The following is a 12,336-nucleotide window of genomic DNA, read 5'->3' as shown; positions in this document are numbered from 1 at the left end:
TTGAGCCTGGCCTAATTCACCATCGTGGAACCTGTGATTGAACATGTTTCCTGCCCGAGTTGTTTTGACATTCCCTATTAATGCCGCAGACGCTCCGCCAAATCACGACGTGGTGATCGGGTCAGGTCAGGGCTGTTGGTGGCGCGTTCTCCTGTCATTGCATTTATTGGCTCGTCACATCTCCTCGACTTGGGCTTAGTTCCGTGAAGCTGCAGGCAGTGACATTGTCTGGAAATCTCGCAGAACCTCTAGGATGGAGTCATACAAGCCTGCGGAAGTCCTACACCCTCATATCACCTCTAAACTCTCATGTGGCGCAATCTTCCCACCTCGAAGTCACGTTCATCAAGCCTTCTACTGTACCATGGAAAGAACGCAAGGTTTTGCCTTGTTCATGCTGACCACTGGCGCTTGGTCGTTTATGAATATCTTTGATGCACTTGTTGTGCGAATTTTAAGAAGCATTTGCGGAGTCAAGTAACAAGAGACTGAGGGGATAGCTCAGGGGCTTGAGACCACAGCAGCGTGTCTATGAGCGCTGCGAAAATTTCCTAGCTGCGGAGGGTTGGACTTTGGGATGTATCCTGATCCCCAAACTGACTTAAGACTGCCAACATGACTTGTGGAAGACTTCTTCATTCTACTCGTCCAACCGCCTTTGATATTTCCTCAGCTGCTTGGCAGGTCCCGATCCGGATCATACCTATCTCGAACGCGACTACACACACACAAGGAATTGAACACCTGTTGGTGTTTATCAGGGATCATTAAGGGCGCCCAAGGATGTGTTTTGTATCGAAATTCTTCCGTAGAGCCCAAGAAAGAGATAGGAGGCAGACTTTGAGCTGTAAGTCGCCCGTCTTATATTCATACTACCCTGTCTGACATCTGGAAATGCTTCGGGTCTTATCTCTCAAGAAGCTGTCTACCCTACCTGAGCGTTATCTCTTTTCTTTGGAGTGGATAAAATGGATTCATGATCTGTGGGTGAGTTCTGCCTGAAGCAAGGCTCGAGATTATGCGTTTATATGTTATTACTGCTCGCTGAACGGAGGCGTTGGAGCTCTGCTCGACGTACCTCGCTACCTGGTAAGGAACCATTCGCTGCAGTTCCTGTCGAGACAAGGCCCCTTCAGATGGATTTGGTGGTGTTAATTGGCCCCTTGCTCTTATCTTCGGCGGATCTGGGCTCTACCGATCCTCCATCACCCGACAAGTTAACTACAAGGCCATTGGCTTCGCCGGACTCGATCCTCTCGGGCCTGTTTGCCATTCGTCAGCTGCTTAGGATTCACGTTTCGTAGTGTTCAGATGTCGGCTATACAGAAGATACCTCCGGTCAAGGTAGTGAAGCACCACGCACAGTGCGGCCGTGATGGTCCATGTGACAATGATTGTTGGCCAACCATGATTGACTAAAGATTTGCAATTCAGCTTCATATGCCCTCCAGATCTCTCTTTTAGAGGTCTCGTTTGGCTCTTAAAATACAGTGCCTTGGACGCAGGCCACATAAGAATCATGACGCCCGCGGCTACGGCGTAGGCAGCAGTCACGGACGCTCCGATGATCAAAGATCTTGCCTCTGGCTCATGAGGTAGGCTATCTTTGTTCGGGTCAGGTTCTGCGCTTCCCATCTCAGATGGTGAATGTACAGGACTTACAGCTCCGCTAGCCAGGCCATGAAGATGTTGCCTCCAGCTAGACAGGTGTTCTCAATAAAGAAACTTGCGTATGTAGCGTTCGGGGGGACGTTTTCTGAGTTCCATGTCTGGGTAGTCATGTCACGGGTGGAATGAGGGCGATTACACTTTTAAGTCTGGCGACAACGATACCCTTGGCGCGGTTCTCTTCGCTGTGCGCACGGCCGTACTCTTACATCAGCGACAAGTCAAATATCGCAGCGACGCGGATGCCCGCTGAGAAGGCTTAGACAAACTCTTCGTCATGGACGCCGTCCGGGCCGTCAGAGAAGCAGAGGGCTGTGACACCGAGGCATGAGATGCCACCCAGAGTACCGACGCAAGGTGCCTCGAGGCGGCCGTTGGTGATGTTCACCTTCTCCTCCATGGTCAGCTGCCCAACGACAGCCCGCGCATGTCGGTAGGCAGCAGCCCAGTGGGGGCTTGATGAGCTATTGGCAACGACTAGGTATCGAGTGTCTGTTCGAGATGTTCTTGGGGTTGGGCGGGGAGATTCTGGTCTTCGGAACGAAACACGTAACCCGGTGTGGTGAAATCGGAGACACACGTGACGGGTAAAAAGGAGGGCTGAGGCAGTAGAGTGGAAGCTCAGATGGCCCGTTTGGGCTGGCATCAACATCGGCAAGAAGCCGTGGTAGTGCCAGCAGAATGTTTATCAATCGCATCTACACGGCTCGTAGGCAATCGTTGGATGGGGCTTGGATCCTATACAATCAACAAGAACACAGCCTTGGATCTGGGGATTGTTGCATTCTACGAAGGAAATACGAGTGGACAACTCTGGCGGTCTTAGATGTCTCATTATGTTACAACCCATCGAAATCATGCCAAAATGAGTCGAGGCTGCGGGTTCTCTCGAGGTTGGGTGATTAGAAGAAAGGCCCCGGATGTAAGCATTACGGGTTCCCAGCATGCCGTTAGCCCGTTATCAGTCCTCTGAATGGCGTTGCCCGAAGATCATGGACCAGCCAATGATCATGACCCCGATTTCGGTACCGCGTGCCGAAATTCGGACCCGTTATTGAACTGCGCTTTGATCCACATTGGTTCAAATACATCAACAGTGCCTTGCATATGGTCGGGTTGCTTCATGGATGCTACCGTGGCGCCACGGCCTGGAAACCCGCCTGGAGCCGACTCTCCCTGTTCTATAAGGAGTCAAATGCTTGAGGCCCGTCGATTACGCCTTTAATTATAACTATGGCCGTTGGTGACCTCAATGGAAGCGAGGTCGCCAATCATAACAACGCCGACTCCTGCTGGGTTATCGTACATGTAGCGTGATGGGCTACCTGATACCCAAGAAACATGACTGATAGTGTGTCCTCATAGGGGAAGATGTACGACATGACTGAATTCTTGCCAGGCGGATTGATCTTTACTGAAGTGTGATCCCAACTCCCGAATGACGAGAGTCTTACATGTCCCCTTCGAGCGTAGACCATCCTGGCGGACAGCAATCGATACTCAAGCATGCACTAAGTCAGAGTGTTTTTGGCATCAACTCGGCACACTGCTTGTACTGGTGATGGCTGATATCGACGCCAGGGCAAGGATGCCACAGCCGCATATGATCCGATTCATCCAGCAGGGACCCTCGAAAAATACCTCGACGCATCCAAGCATTTGGGGTCTGTCAGCCCACCCGAGGCCACCAAGACAAGCCAGAATGATGCCTCGTAGTCCGAACAGGTGCTCACGAAGACGCGACAGCCATCAGTACCGCCATCAAAACCTCAGGACATCCGGCAGCAGCGGGAAGAACCCAAACACCCGCCGCACCCTACGGAGAAGCCGCCCTTATCCCACTGCCTGAATCTGTCCGATTTTGAGTCGGTGGCGCGCCAAGTGCTGGACCCGACATCATGGGCCTATTTCTCCAGTGCTGCCGACGATGAAATTGTATGATGGCCCCCCTCCCCCCCCCAATTCCCTGAGATGAGCACACTGCAGTGCATCTGACATGGCAACTCACGCCTAGACCTTGCAAGAAAATTACCGGGCCTTTCACCGTGTCGGGTTCCGGCCCCGTGTCATGGTCAACGTGACGCAGATCGACATCTCGACGACGCTGCTCGGCGCCAGAAGCTCTCTCCCCTTCTACATCACCGCTAAGGCTCTCAACAAGCTCGCCCACCCGGACGGCGAGGTCGCTTTCACCCGTGCCGCTGGCACCCATGGCATCATCCACATGATCCCGACGCTTTCCTCCTGCGCCTTGGACGACATTGTCGACGCCCGTCGGGGCGAGGACTAGGTCCAGTGGATGTAGCTCTACGTCAACGAGGACCGCGACGTCACCAGGCAGATCGTCCAGCAGGCCGAGAAGCGCGGCTGCAAGGGCCTCTTCATCACAGTGGACAATACCCAGGTCGGTCGGCGCGAGAAGGACCTGCGCGCCCGGCAGCGCGCGGCGAGCCGCGACGGGGAGGCGTGGCACCCCGAGGTGTACCAGGGGACGTCGACGTTTCTCGACTCGACGCTCTGCTGGGACGACGTGCCCTTGGTTCCAGAGCATCACCGACATGCCCATCGTGCTCAAGGGCATCCAGAGCGTCGAGGACGTCCTCCGGGCCGCGGAGCACGGCGTCGCCGGCGTCGTGCTCTCGAACCACGGCGGGCGGCAGCTCGAGTTCGCGCGGTCGTCGCTCGAGGTGATCGCGCCAGGAGGCAAGTCGAAGCTTTAGACATGAGACGCCGCAAGATCAGGGCATGGAAGGGTGACTCCAAGAGGAAGCAACCCCCTCAGTTGAGTTTTTTGGGTCTTCAGAATAGCTGTCATGAGCTTCTGCTGTGCGTCTTCGTGAAGAGAATCCACAGGAGGATCCGCCGACCCGCCTATCGTGGAGTTATCAAGGCCCATGTCCTGCGCGATTTTCCAGGATAAGTAGCGCCCAGAAAATGGGGCAGTTCATCAAAATCCTTCCATAGTGTAGTTGGTTCATCACGTTCGACTGTAACTGGCTTCCATTCCAATCGAAAGGTCACCGGCTCGACTCCGGTTGGAAGGATCTCACTATAAGAAGCTCAGCTTCTCTTTTTTGTTCTTCTTCGTGCCTTTTCCGTTCTCTATAGACCTAAACGGAAAATTCCTATGATTTTTTGTTTTTATGTAGAAAAGTTTACACCACTAAGGGGGGGCCTGTCAGGATGCTCGTCGTGCTGCTCATTGGAACTCAACAGCCAATCTTGATCGCCTGCTCCCAAGTGCGAATCGTTCGCTTGATGATGCACGTGCATCCAGAAGTAGCGCTGCGAGCGAGACCTTAGTCTGCTCAACCCGTAGAGCGCGCATGAATCTTGCCTGTCCCGATGCGACATCAACCGCCTGCTCCTCGCCGTCTACCACCTTCTGGGAGCAAGGCACAGTCCCCGGCCGAAACAAGCCACTCCACCGGGACCGACACCTCCGAAGCTTCACGTCACGGTGTCGCGCCCTAGGCTCTCAGTCGGCAGCATAGTGTAGCTCTCATGAGGCTAGCCACTGTCAGCCAGTGCCAAAAGTGGAATACGGGCCAGCCGACCGGAGGCGTCCCCCGCACCGGCCGAGAATAGCGGCCCCGGTGACCCACCCGGACTCGGCGAAGCGGCGCCCAACCCCGGGCCGACCGAACTTTACGACCATGACATTTCCACTCCCTACGGCACACGGAAGAATTCCCAAGGATGCCCTACACCATGAAAAGATCTATCACACCATACCATCCTCCAACCTCTCGGCACAACTCTTTCTCCGTCATGCTCGGCTCCTCTCCTTACTTGGTTCCCCCGCATTTCAGCAGCGACACCAGTGAAGAGCCTGATTCAACATACCCGGCACAGCACCCCTACAGGAACGCAAAGAACAAACAAAGACACAGCCTCCCGAGCCGATCGCATCGCATCCCACCCCGGAGATCCATGTTCCCCCTCCCCCGCAGATCCTCCAATCTCCGCTTCTCCCCTCCCTTCCATCCGCTCCATACCCCAGATCCCGTCGTTCTTCGCGCCAGCGATGCCCCGCGCCTCCTCGGCCCTGACTTACCCCGACTCTCTCCTCTCGTCCAACCCCGCCCTGTCGATCTTCACCAAGCAGGATGCAGTAGCAGCAGCAGCAGCAGCACCAACCCCCGTCCATGGCCTGTCATGCGCGAGCCACGAAGAAAGCCTGGTCCCCGTGGTCGGCTCGGAAAACAGCTTGTTTGGGGGAGGTGGCACTGGCGATCTCGTCGGGTAGGTCTGGGCACGCCTCTCGAGGGCGCATCGTCTGCACAAAATAAACCAGGGGCCCTTAAAGACGGGGTGCCCATGGCGTTCTGAGCTGGTGCAAGCAAGGGCACACCTTTTCTCTGCTCCTCTTCTCTCCTCCTCCTCCTCCTCCCTTCTTTCCTTCCCCCAAGGTGCACCCAACAACGTCTCGAGACACCGAGCCAGCGTCGCACCATGGCGTCCCTCCTCCGCTGGGCGATCCTCGCTCTCGCGCTGGACCCCTCGACGGCCCTCCTCGCCGCCCGCGACGATGGCACCGCCAAACCGTGGGAACGGTACATCCAATCCCCAACCTCGCGCACCATCTCGCCCAAGAGCATCTACGCCATCAAAGGCGATGCGCTTGTCACGCTCTCGTCGGCAGGAGAGGGTGACGACGAGGAGGAGGTCACAGAACCAAGCTACATCTTGACCATGAACCCCGGCGCCCAGATCACGCTCGACTTTGGCTACGTGGGCGGCCTCCTGTCGCTGACAGCCGACACCAAGGCGGCGACGCAGCAGTTCTCCCTCGCCTTCGCCGAGTCGCCGGCCTTTGTGCGGGCCATCTCCGACGACACGGGCGCCGTGCACACCCAGGACTACGACAAGCAGCTCAACGTCACCGTCGCCGCGGGCACCACGGCCTACCAGATGCCTACCGAGCGCTTCCGCGGCGGCTTCAAGTACGTCACCATCGTCGCCTACGAGGCCGTCACCATCTCCGATATCGTCTGCCACCTTGGGTACTCGCCGTCGCAGCAGGACCCGAGCAAGTACGACGGGTACTTTTGGGCGCCGCAGGATGACACCCTGGTGCGCGCGTGGTACGCCGGCGTCTTCACGGCGCAGACGAACATCGGGCCGCCCTTCACGTCGCGCTTCCTGCCGCAGGTCAAGGACGGGTGGGCGTACAATGCCTCGCTCGGCGTCGAGGGGCCCATGATGCTCGATGGTGCCAAGCGCGATCGCGCCGTGTGGCCGGGCGACCTCGGCGTCGCCGGCACGACGGCGTACCTCGGTCTCGGCGCCGCGGGCCTCGAGAGCATCTACTACGCCATTGAGACCATGTTCTTCTACCAGAACAAGACGACGGGCCAGACGCCGTTTGCGGGACCGACGACGGGCTCGTGGCGGAACGGGGCGCTGAGTGACACGTACCACGCGTGGACCATGATCGCCTGCTACAACTATGCCATCTTCACGGGCGACGCCGAGTGGGTCGACAGATCATGGGGCAACATCACGGCGGGACTCGAGTACATCTACCGAGCCGTGGACAACAAAGTCGGCTTGGCGAACCAAGCTTTCCCGAACGACTGGGCGCGTCTTGGGGGTGGAGGCTACAACTCGGCCCTCAACGCCCTCGACTACCACGCCCTGTTCGCGCTGGCCTCTCTTGCGGCCGACACGACGACCAAGGACAACGGCCGCGCCGAGCAGGCGGAGAAATGGGCGGCGGCGGCGGCCAAGCTGAAGCAAGCCTTCAACGAGGTGCTGTGGGACGACGAGCAGTCCCTGTACCGCGACAACGAGACGGACCGCGGCGCCCTTCTCTTTCCGCAAGACGGCAACGCGCTTGCCGTCTACTACAACCTCACACTATCCTCGTCCCAGCAGGCGGCCATCTCGCATGCTCTGGCAAAGAGATGGAACGCCATTGGGCCGCTGACGCCGGAGCTGCCGGATACCATCTCGTCGTTCATCTCATCGATCGAGGTGCTGGCGCACTTTACAGCTGGTAAAGCGGCGACGGGCCTCAAGCTGGTCCGACGCATGTGGGGATACATGCTGGACTCGCCGCTCATGACGGGGACAACGTTGATCGAGGGCCTGTCGGCCAACGGGTCTCTCTACTACCGATCGCAGCGCAGCTATCGATACGACGCGGCGTACACCTCCCTCAGCCACTCGTGGTCGACAGGACCAACGCAGGCGCTGAGCTTCAAGGCTGTGGGGCTCGAGGTGGTCAGCTGGGGGCGATGGGTGTTCAAGCCGCTGCCAGGCGATCTGACAAGGCTCCGCAGTGGATGGACGAGTCCCGTGGGCGACTGGGAGGCTGTCATTGAAATCGAGGGTGAGGGTGGTGGCCGGAAGGTGGCCATTGAGCTTGTGACACCAGAGAAGACGCGGGGTGAGATTGTGCTGCCGTGGCATTGCGTCAAGGTGACGGTCGACGGAGAGGCGTACGATGGAAGTGAGGTGGAGGGCGGAGGCCGGAAGGTGATCCGAGGCGAAGGGTGCCGGCTGTCGACATGTTGAGGCACTGGGGAGGTCACTGGGGAAACATGGGGTGTATTCGGACGTGGTGGGGGTTTTTGTCGCGAGTTTTGGTTTTCGTCGCAGCAGCTCCAACACCTTCGGCGCCGAAATGCCATTACAAGTGTATCTTGCCGTCTGATTATGCATCATGCTCGGGAATTGGCGGGCAGGCCGGAGGAGGGGGAGGGGGGGACCTTGCACCAGCAAAAGCCGTCTCATTGCGGTATCATCCGTCGAACGGTGCGGAAGCTCCGGCGGTTCTTCCAGGTTGATGGCGATTACGTGCAGTCGTTGGTCGAGACCATCCTTGATCATCGCCCTTGGCACGTGGCACCGGACACAGAGTGAGGCGATCGGCGACGGTTCGAGTTGATGCGAGGCCCAAAGAGGGGGTCACACGCTGCGTCGGATCGCCAACGGGCGGATTCGGCGGCGCAAACAATAGTGACAGAAGAGCCGGATTTGGCGGTTCCCTTGACGTCAGGCAGGTCGGGGTAGGGCTGAGTGCTACCATGTACCAACCTCGCAACAACACTGCCGCGGCCATGTCGGCTCTAGGGGTGGCTGACTCTGGCTGTCTTGTGAGTGGAGGGAAGCCTTGTGGTGGATGCCGGCACTCTCGGTTTGCTGGGGGTCGATAAAATAGACAAGCTCCTTGCATCGCAGCCGGGCTTCTCGGAACACGGAGACGGCGCACGCGATCATGATGCAGAGAAGAATGGAGGAGGAGAAGAGACAATATATGGCGAACGTGTTGATGTCTCTGGAGAGATGGCGATGGCCTCCATCAGGCAGCGGCACGGTTGTGGCAGGAAGGACAGAGAAATGTACAAGATACCTCGCCAAGCTGAGATAATCCGGTCCCTTCCCTTCGTTGTACCTACCTACCTAGGTAGGTAGGGAAGGAGTGACGTAGCACTGGGTGGAGCTTGCTTCAGGGTCGAGGGGCCTAAGGGATGTGCCCCCCCCCCCAGGTGTTCCAAGAACCCCCCCGAGGCCCCCCAAGAACCCGAGCACCCGAGCATCCAAGCTCAGCGCAACGGCAATCAACCCACAGGCTTCTTTGCGTTCTGTCATCGTCCCCTTGATACCACCTCTCGGACTTCGGATCCTCTTTACTTCGGGTCCTCTTCTTCATTATTTCGATTCCCTTTCTTGCGTCTGACGAATGCCGGGGTCTTTCTCCCTTCGTATTAATAAAACAACGAACCCGACTCAAACGATTCAAACGACTGCCTCGTTGTCGCATCATCTCCACTTGTCGCCATATCGTCTGCGCGACGACCCCTTAGACGACCCATCTCCAGAACTCGACACATGTTCCGTCTTGTTTCCTCCACTCTGAACCCACGTCTTTCTCCTCTCCGCTGCTTCGATCCTTCGACCTTCTTCTGACCGCAACCCCCCCGTTTTTCTACGAAGCCGCCCGCCATAGAACAGATGGAAGCACGCCTCCCCTCGCTCCATTCGACGACGTCTTGACATCAACCACCACCCGAACCACGTCACGACGACGAGGCCACACAACAATACACCAATTACCTCTCTGAGCCCCTTCATATCGATGACCATGGCTTCAACGGCCACCGACACGCACACAAACGGCCATACCAATACCCCTGTCCACGAGCACATCCTGCGTCCGCGCCCGAGGAAGGCGGTCCACTCGCAACTGAGCACCGTCAGCAACGTCTCTGAGACGTCTTCCACTGGCGATGCCAGCAGTTACAGGAGCGCCCTCGCCGAGAGTGGCATGACTAGGTGCGTCTCCTGGCCCGTCACCCTACAGACACAGACCTGCCTCTCCCCATCGTGCTCCCGCTAACGTCTGCAGCGGTCGCTCCACGCCCGTCCCCGCGGATGCGCCCCCCTCGGTCAAGTCCATCTCCTCCGCGAAGAGGTCTGCCCGTGCCGAGCAGCGCCGTCGCATTTTCCCGACCATCGAGTATGCCAGCCGCGTCTCTCACTTTGACCCCAACTCCGACTACCGCGACTTCCATGGCTTCTTCAACCTCTTCTGGATCGGCCTGGCCATCATGGCCATCACCACAATGCTGCGCAACATCAAGGACACTGGCCACCCTATGCGCGTCCAGATCTGGTATCTCTTCACCATCAAGACATGGCACCTCGCCATTGCCGACTTTCTCATGGTCGCCACGACCGCCGTCTCCGTGCTGATGCACCGCGTCTTTCGCGCCGCCCCCGCCAACGGGCCCCTCACCTGGAAGACGGGCGGCATGGCCATCCAGAGCCTCTACCAGGTCGGCTGGCTCGCCGTCTGGGTCGCCGTGCCCTTCTGGCTCGAGTGGACCTGGACCGCCCAGGTCTTCTTCCTGCTGCACACCATGGTCCTGCTCATGAAGATGCACAGCTGGGCCTTCTACAACGGGCACCTCTGCGAGACCGAGAAACGCCTGCGCGCGCTCGACAACCCCTCGGGCGCCAACCGCGACCCCGCCTACCTCTATCCGACGTCCGAGGACCCGTTGCGCGACCAGGCCCCCAAGAGCCCCAAGCAGGCCAAGTCGTCCGAGACGCACGACGACACCGACGGCAGCCCCAAGAAGCGGACCGCCAGCAGTGGCAGCAGCGAGCTCAAGCCAGCCGATGCTCTCCTCCGGACAGGCGGTCATGAGAGCGACGAGGAGGTCTCGGATCTGCGCGAGGATCTGGCCCGGGAGCTGACCTCTCCCATGGGCAACATTGCCTACCCGCGCAACCTGACGTGGGCCAACTACCTCGACTACCTCCTGTGTCCGACCCTGTGCTACGAGCTCGAGTACCCGCGCACCCCAAAGCGCGACTGGACCTCGCTCATCTCCAAGATTGTTGCCGTCTTTGGCTGCATCTTCCTCTTGACCATCATCTCGGAAGAGTTCATCCTCCCCATTCTCATCGAGTCCTCGCTCCGTCTCAACCCGCCCATGGCGCCTGGCATCCTTCCACCGTCGGCCAACGAGCGCCTCCTCATCCTTGCCGAGACGGTCTCCTGGCTCCTCTTCCCCTTCATGCTCACCTTCCTCCTCGTCTTCCTCGTCATCTTTGAGTATGCCCTCGGCGCCTGCGCCGAGATGACGCGCTTCGGTGACCGCCAGTTCTACAACGACTGGTGGAACTCGACCGACTGGATGGAGTTCTCGCGCGAGTGGAACATTCCCGTCTACTCCTTCCTGCGCCGTCACGTCTACAGCGCCTCGCGCCCGCACATTGGCCGCATGCGCGCTACCGTCATCACGTTCCTCATCTCCGCCATCGGCCACGAGATTGTCATGGCCTGCATCACCAAGAAGCTGCGCGGCTACGGCTTTGTCTGCCAGATGCTCCAGCTGCCCATTGTCATGCTGCAGCGCACCAAGCTCGTGCGCGGCAAGAAGACGCTCAACAATGTCATGTTTTGGGTCTCCATGGTGATGGGGCTGAGCATGGTGAGTTCAAGGCGCAGACCCCTGGTGCATGGACGTCCGCTGACCAGAGTCTAGATCTGCTCCCTCTATGTTCTTGTATGATTTCTATTCCTGCCTGCAAGGGGGTCAACATACATGGCTCTCTCTCTCTCTCTCTCTCTCTCTCTCTCTCGTGTCCATACGCCCACGGCCTGCGTTCTGTACCATAGACTTACATTATACCCCGACCTCTACTTTCAAATGACATTCATCCTGGATTCTCCACCGAGCCTCTACTTCTCATGTACAATGTACCCACTCTCCTCGCCCCGTCTAGCTCTTCGCGAACACTCATCTCGTCAACCGAAGTCTAGGCCCGGCCGGCCCGCAAGCAGCAACATGATACCCACCGCCGCGCCCCGCCTCCATCCACAAGGGCGATTGGTTTAGTGGTATAACGTCTGCTTAGCATCTGAAGAAACAAGTCCACCATCTTCAAGACGGTGTACGATGCCTGCTGAAGGTCGCGCGTTCGATTCGCGCATTGTCCATTTTTTTTGGTTTGGTTTTCCGGTTTCCTTCTGCGGTGCCGTTATGAACTGGCATCATCGTTGTTTTGCGGTGCGGCGGATCGCGATCTGCGGGGCATGGAAGGTTTTTTTTTCTTCCCCCCCTCTTCCACTAGACTCCATCCTGCTGTTCCTTTGTTCCATTGAGGGAAAAGTGGGGTGGGAGCGGGATGCTCGGCTCGGTTGGCTGC

General features: G+C 58.1%; 4 protein-coding genes and 2 non-coding genes across 6 annotated transcripts; 5 read left to right on the top strand and 1 right to left on the bottom strand.

The window, feature by feature from the left end:
* Nucleotides 1–1,777: 1,777 nt before the first annotated feature.
* On the bottom strand, nt 1,778–2,068 carry D7B24_006979 (uncharacterized protein; the record flags this gene model as incomplete). Its single annotated transcript, XM_028641096.1, has 2 exons — nt 1,778–1,853; nt 1,938–2,068. 2 exons carry the CDS (start codon nt 2,066–2,068, stop codon nt 1,778–1,780), a joined length of 207 nt encoding a protein of 68 aa, XP_028494888.1.
* Nucleotides 2,069–2,901: 833 nt separating this feature from the next.
* On the top strand, nt 2,902–4,388 carry D7B24_006978 (uncharacterized protein; the record flags this gene model as incomplete). The annotated part of the gene is made up of 6 exons (XM_028641095.1): nt 2,902–2,970; nt 3,250–3,336; nt 3,385–3,603; nt 3,683–3,931; nt 3,974–4,147; nt 4,215–4,388. 6 exons carry the CDS (start codon nt 2,902–2,904, stop codon nt 4,386–4,388), a joined length of 972 nt encoding a protein of 323 aa, XP_028494887.1.
* Nucleotides 4,389–4,622: 234 nt separating this feature from the next.
* D7B24_006977 lies at nt 4,623–4,712 on the top strand. The gene has a single exon. It is a non-coding gene; the product is annotated as a tRNA-Tyr (tRNA).
* A 1,411-nt stretch (nt 4,713–6,123) lies between these two features.
* On the top strand, nt 6,124–8,190 carry D7B24_006976 (uncharacterized protein; the record flags this gene model as incomplete). Its single annotated transcript, XM_028641094.1, has 1 exon — nt 6,124–8,190. The coding sequence occupies one exon, from the start codon at nt 6,124–6,126 to the stop codon at nt 8,188–8,190; it is 2,067 nt and encodes a 688-aa protein (XP_028494886.1).
* A 1,564-nt stretch (nt 8,191–9,754) lies between these two features.
* D7B24_006975 (uncharacterized protein) lies at nt 9,755–11,699 on the top strand (the record flags this gene model as incomplete). The annotated part of the gene is made up of 3 exons (XM_028641093.1): nt 9,755–9,951; nt 10,025–11,618; nt 11,673–11,699. 3 exons carry the CDS (start codon nt 9,755–9,757, stop codon nt 11,697–11,699), a joined length of 1,818 nt encoding a protein of 605 aa, XP_028494885.1.
* A 312-nt stretch (nt 11,700–12,011) lies between these two features.
* On the top strand, nt 12,012–12,127 carry D7B24_006974. Its single transcript has one exon. It is a non-coding gene; the product is annotated as a tRNA-Ala (tRNA).
* The last annotated feature ends 209 nt before the right edge of the window (nt 12,128–12,336 follow it).

Source organism: Verticillium nonalfalfae (assembly GCF_003724135.2).
Source record: "Verticillium nonalfalfae strain VnAa140/NRRL 66861 chromosome Unknown scaffold_52, whole genome shotgun sequence".
Lineage (NCBI taxonomy): Eukaryota > Fungi > Ascomycota > Sordariomycetes > Glomerellales > Plectosphaerellaceae > Verticillium > Verticillium nonalfalfae.
Note: the sequence above shows the minus strand (reverse complement) of the source record. Positions and strands in the feature narration are given on the sequence as shown.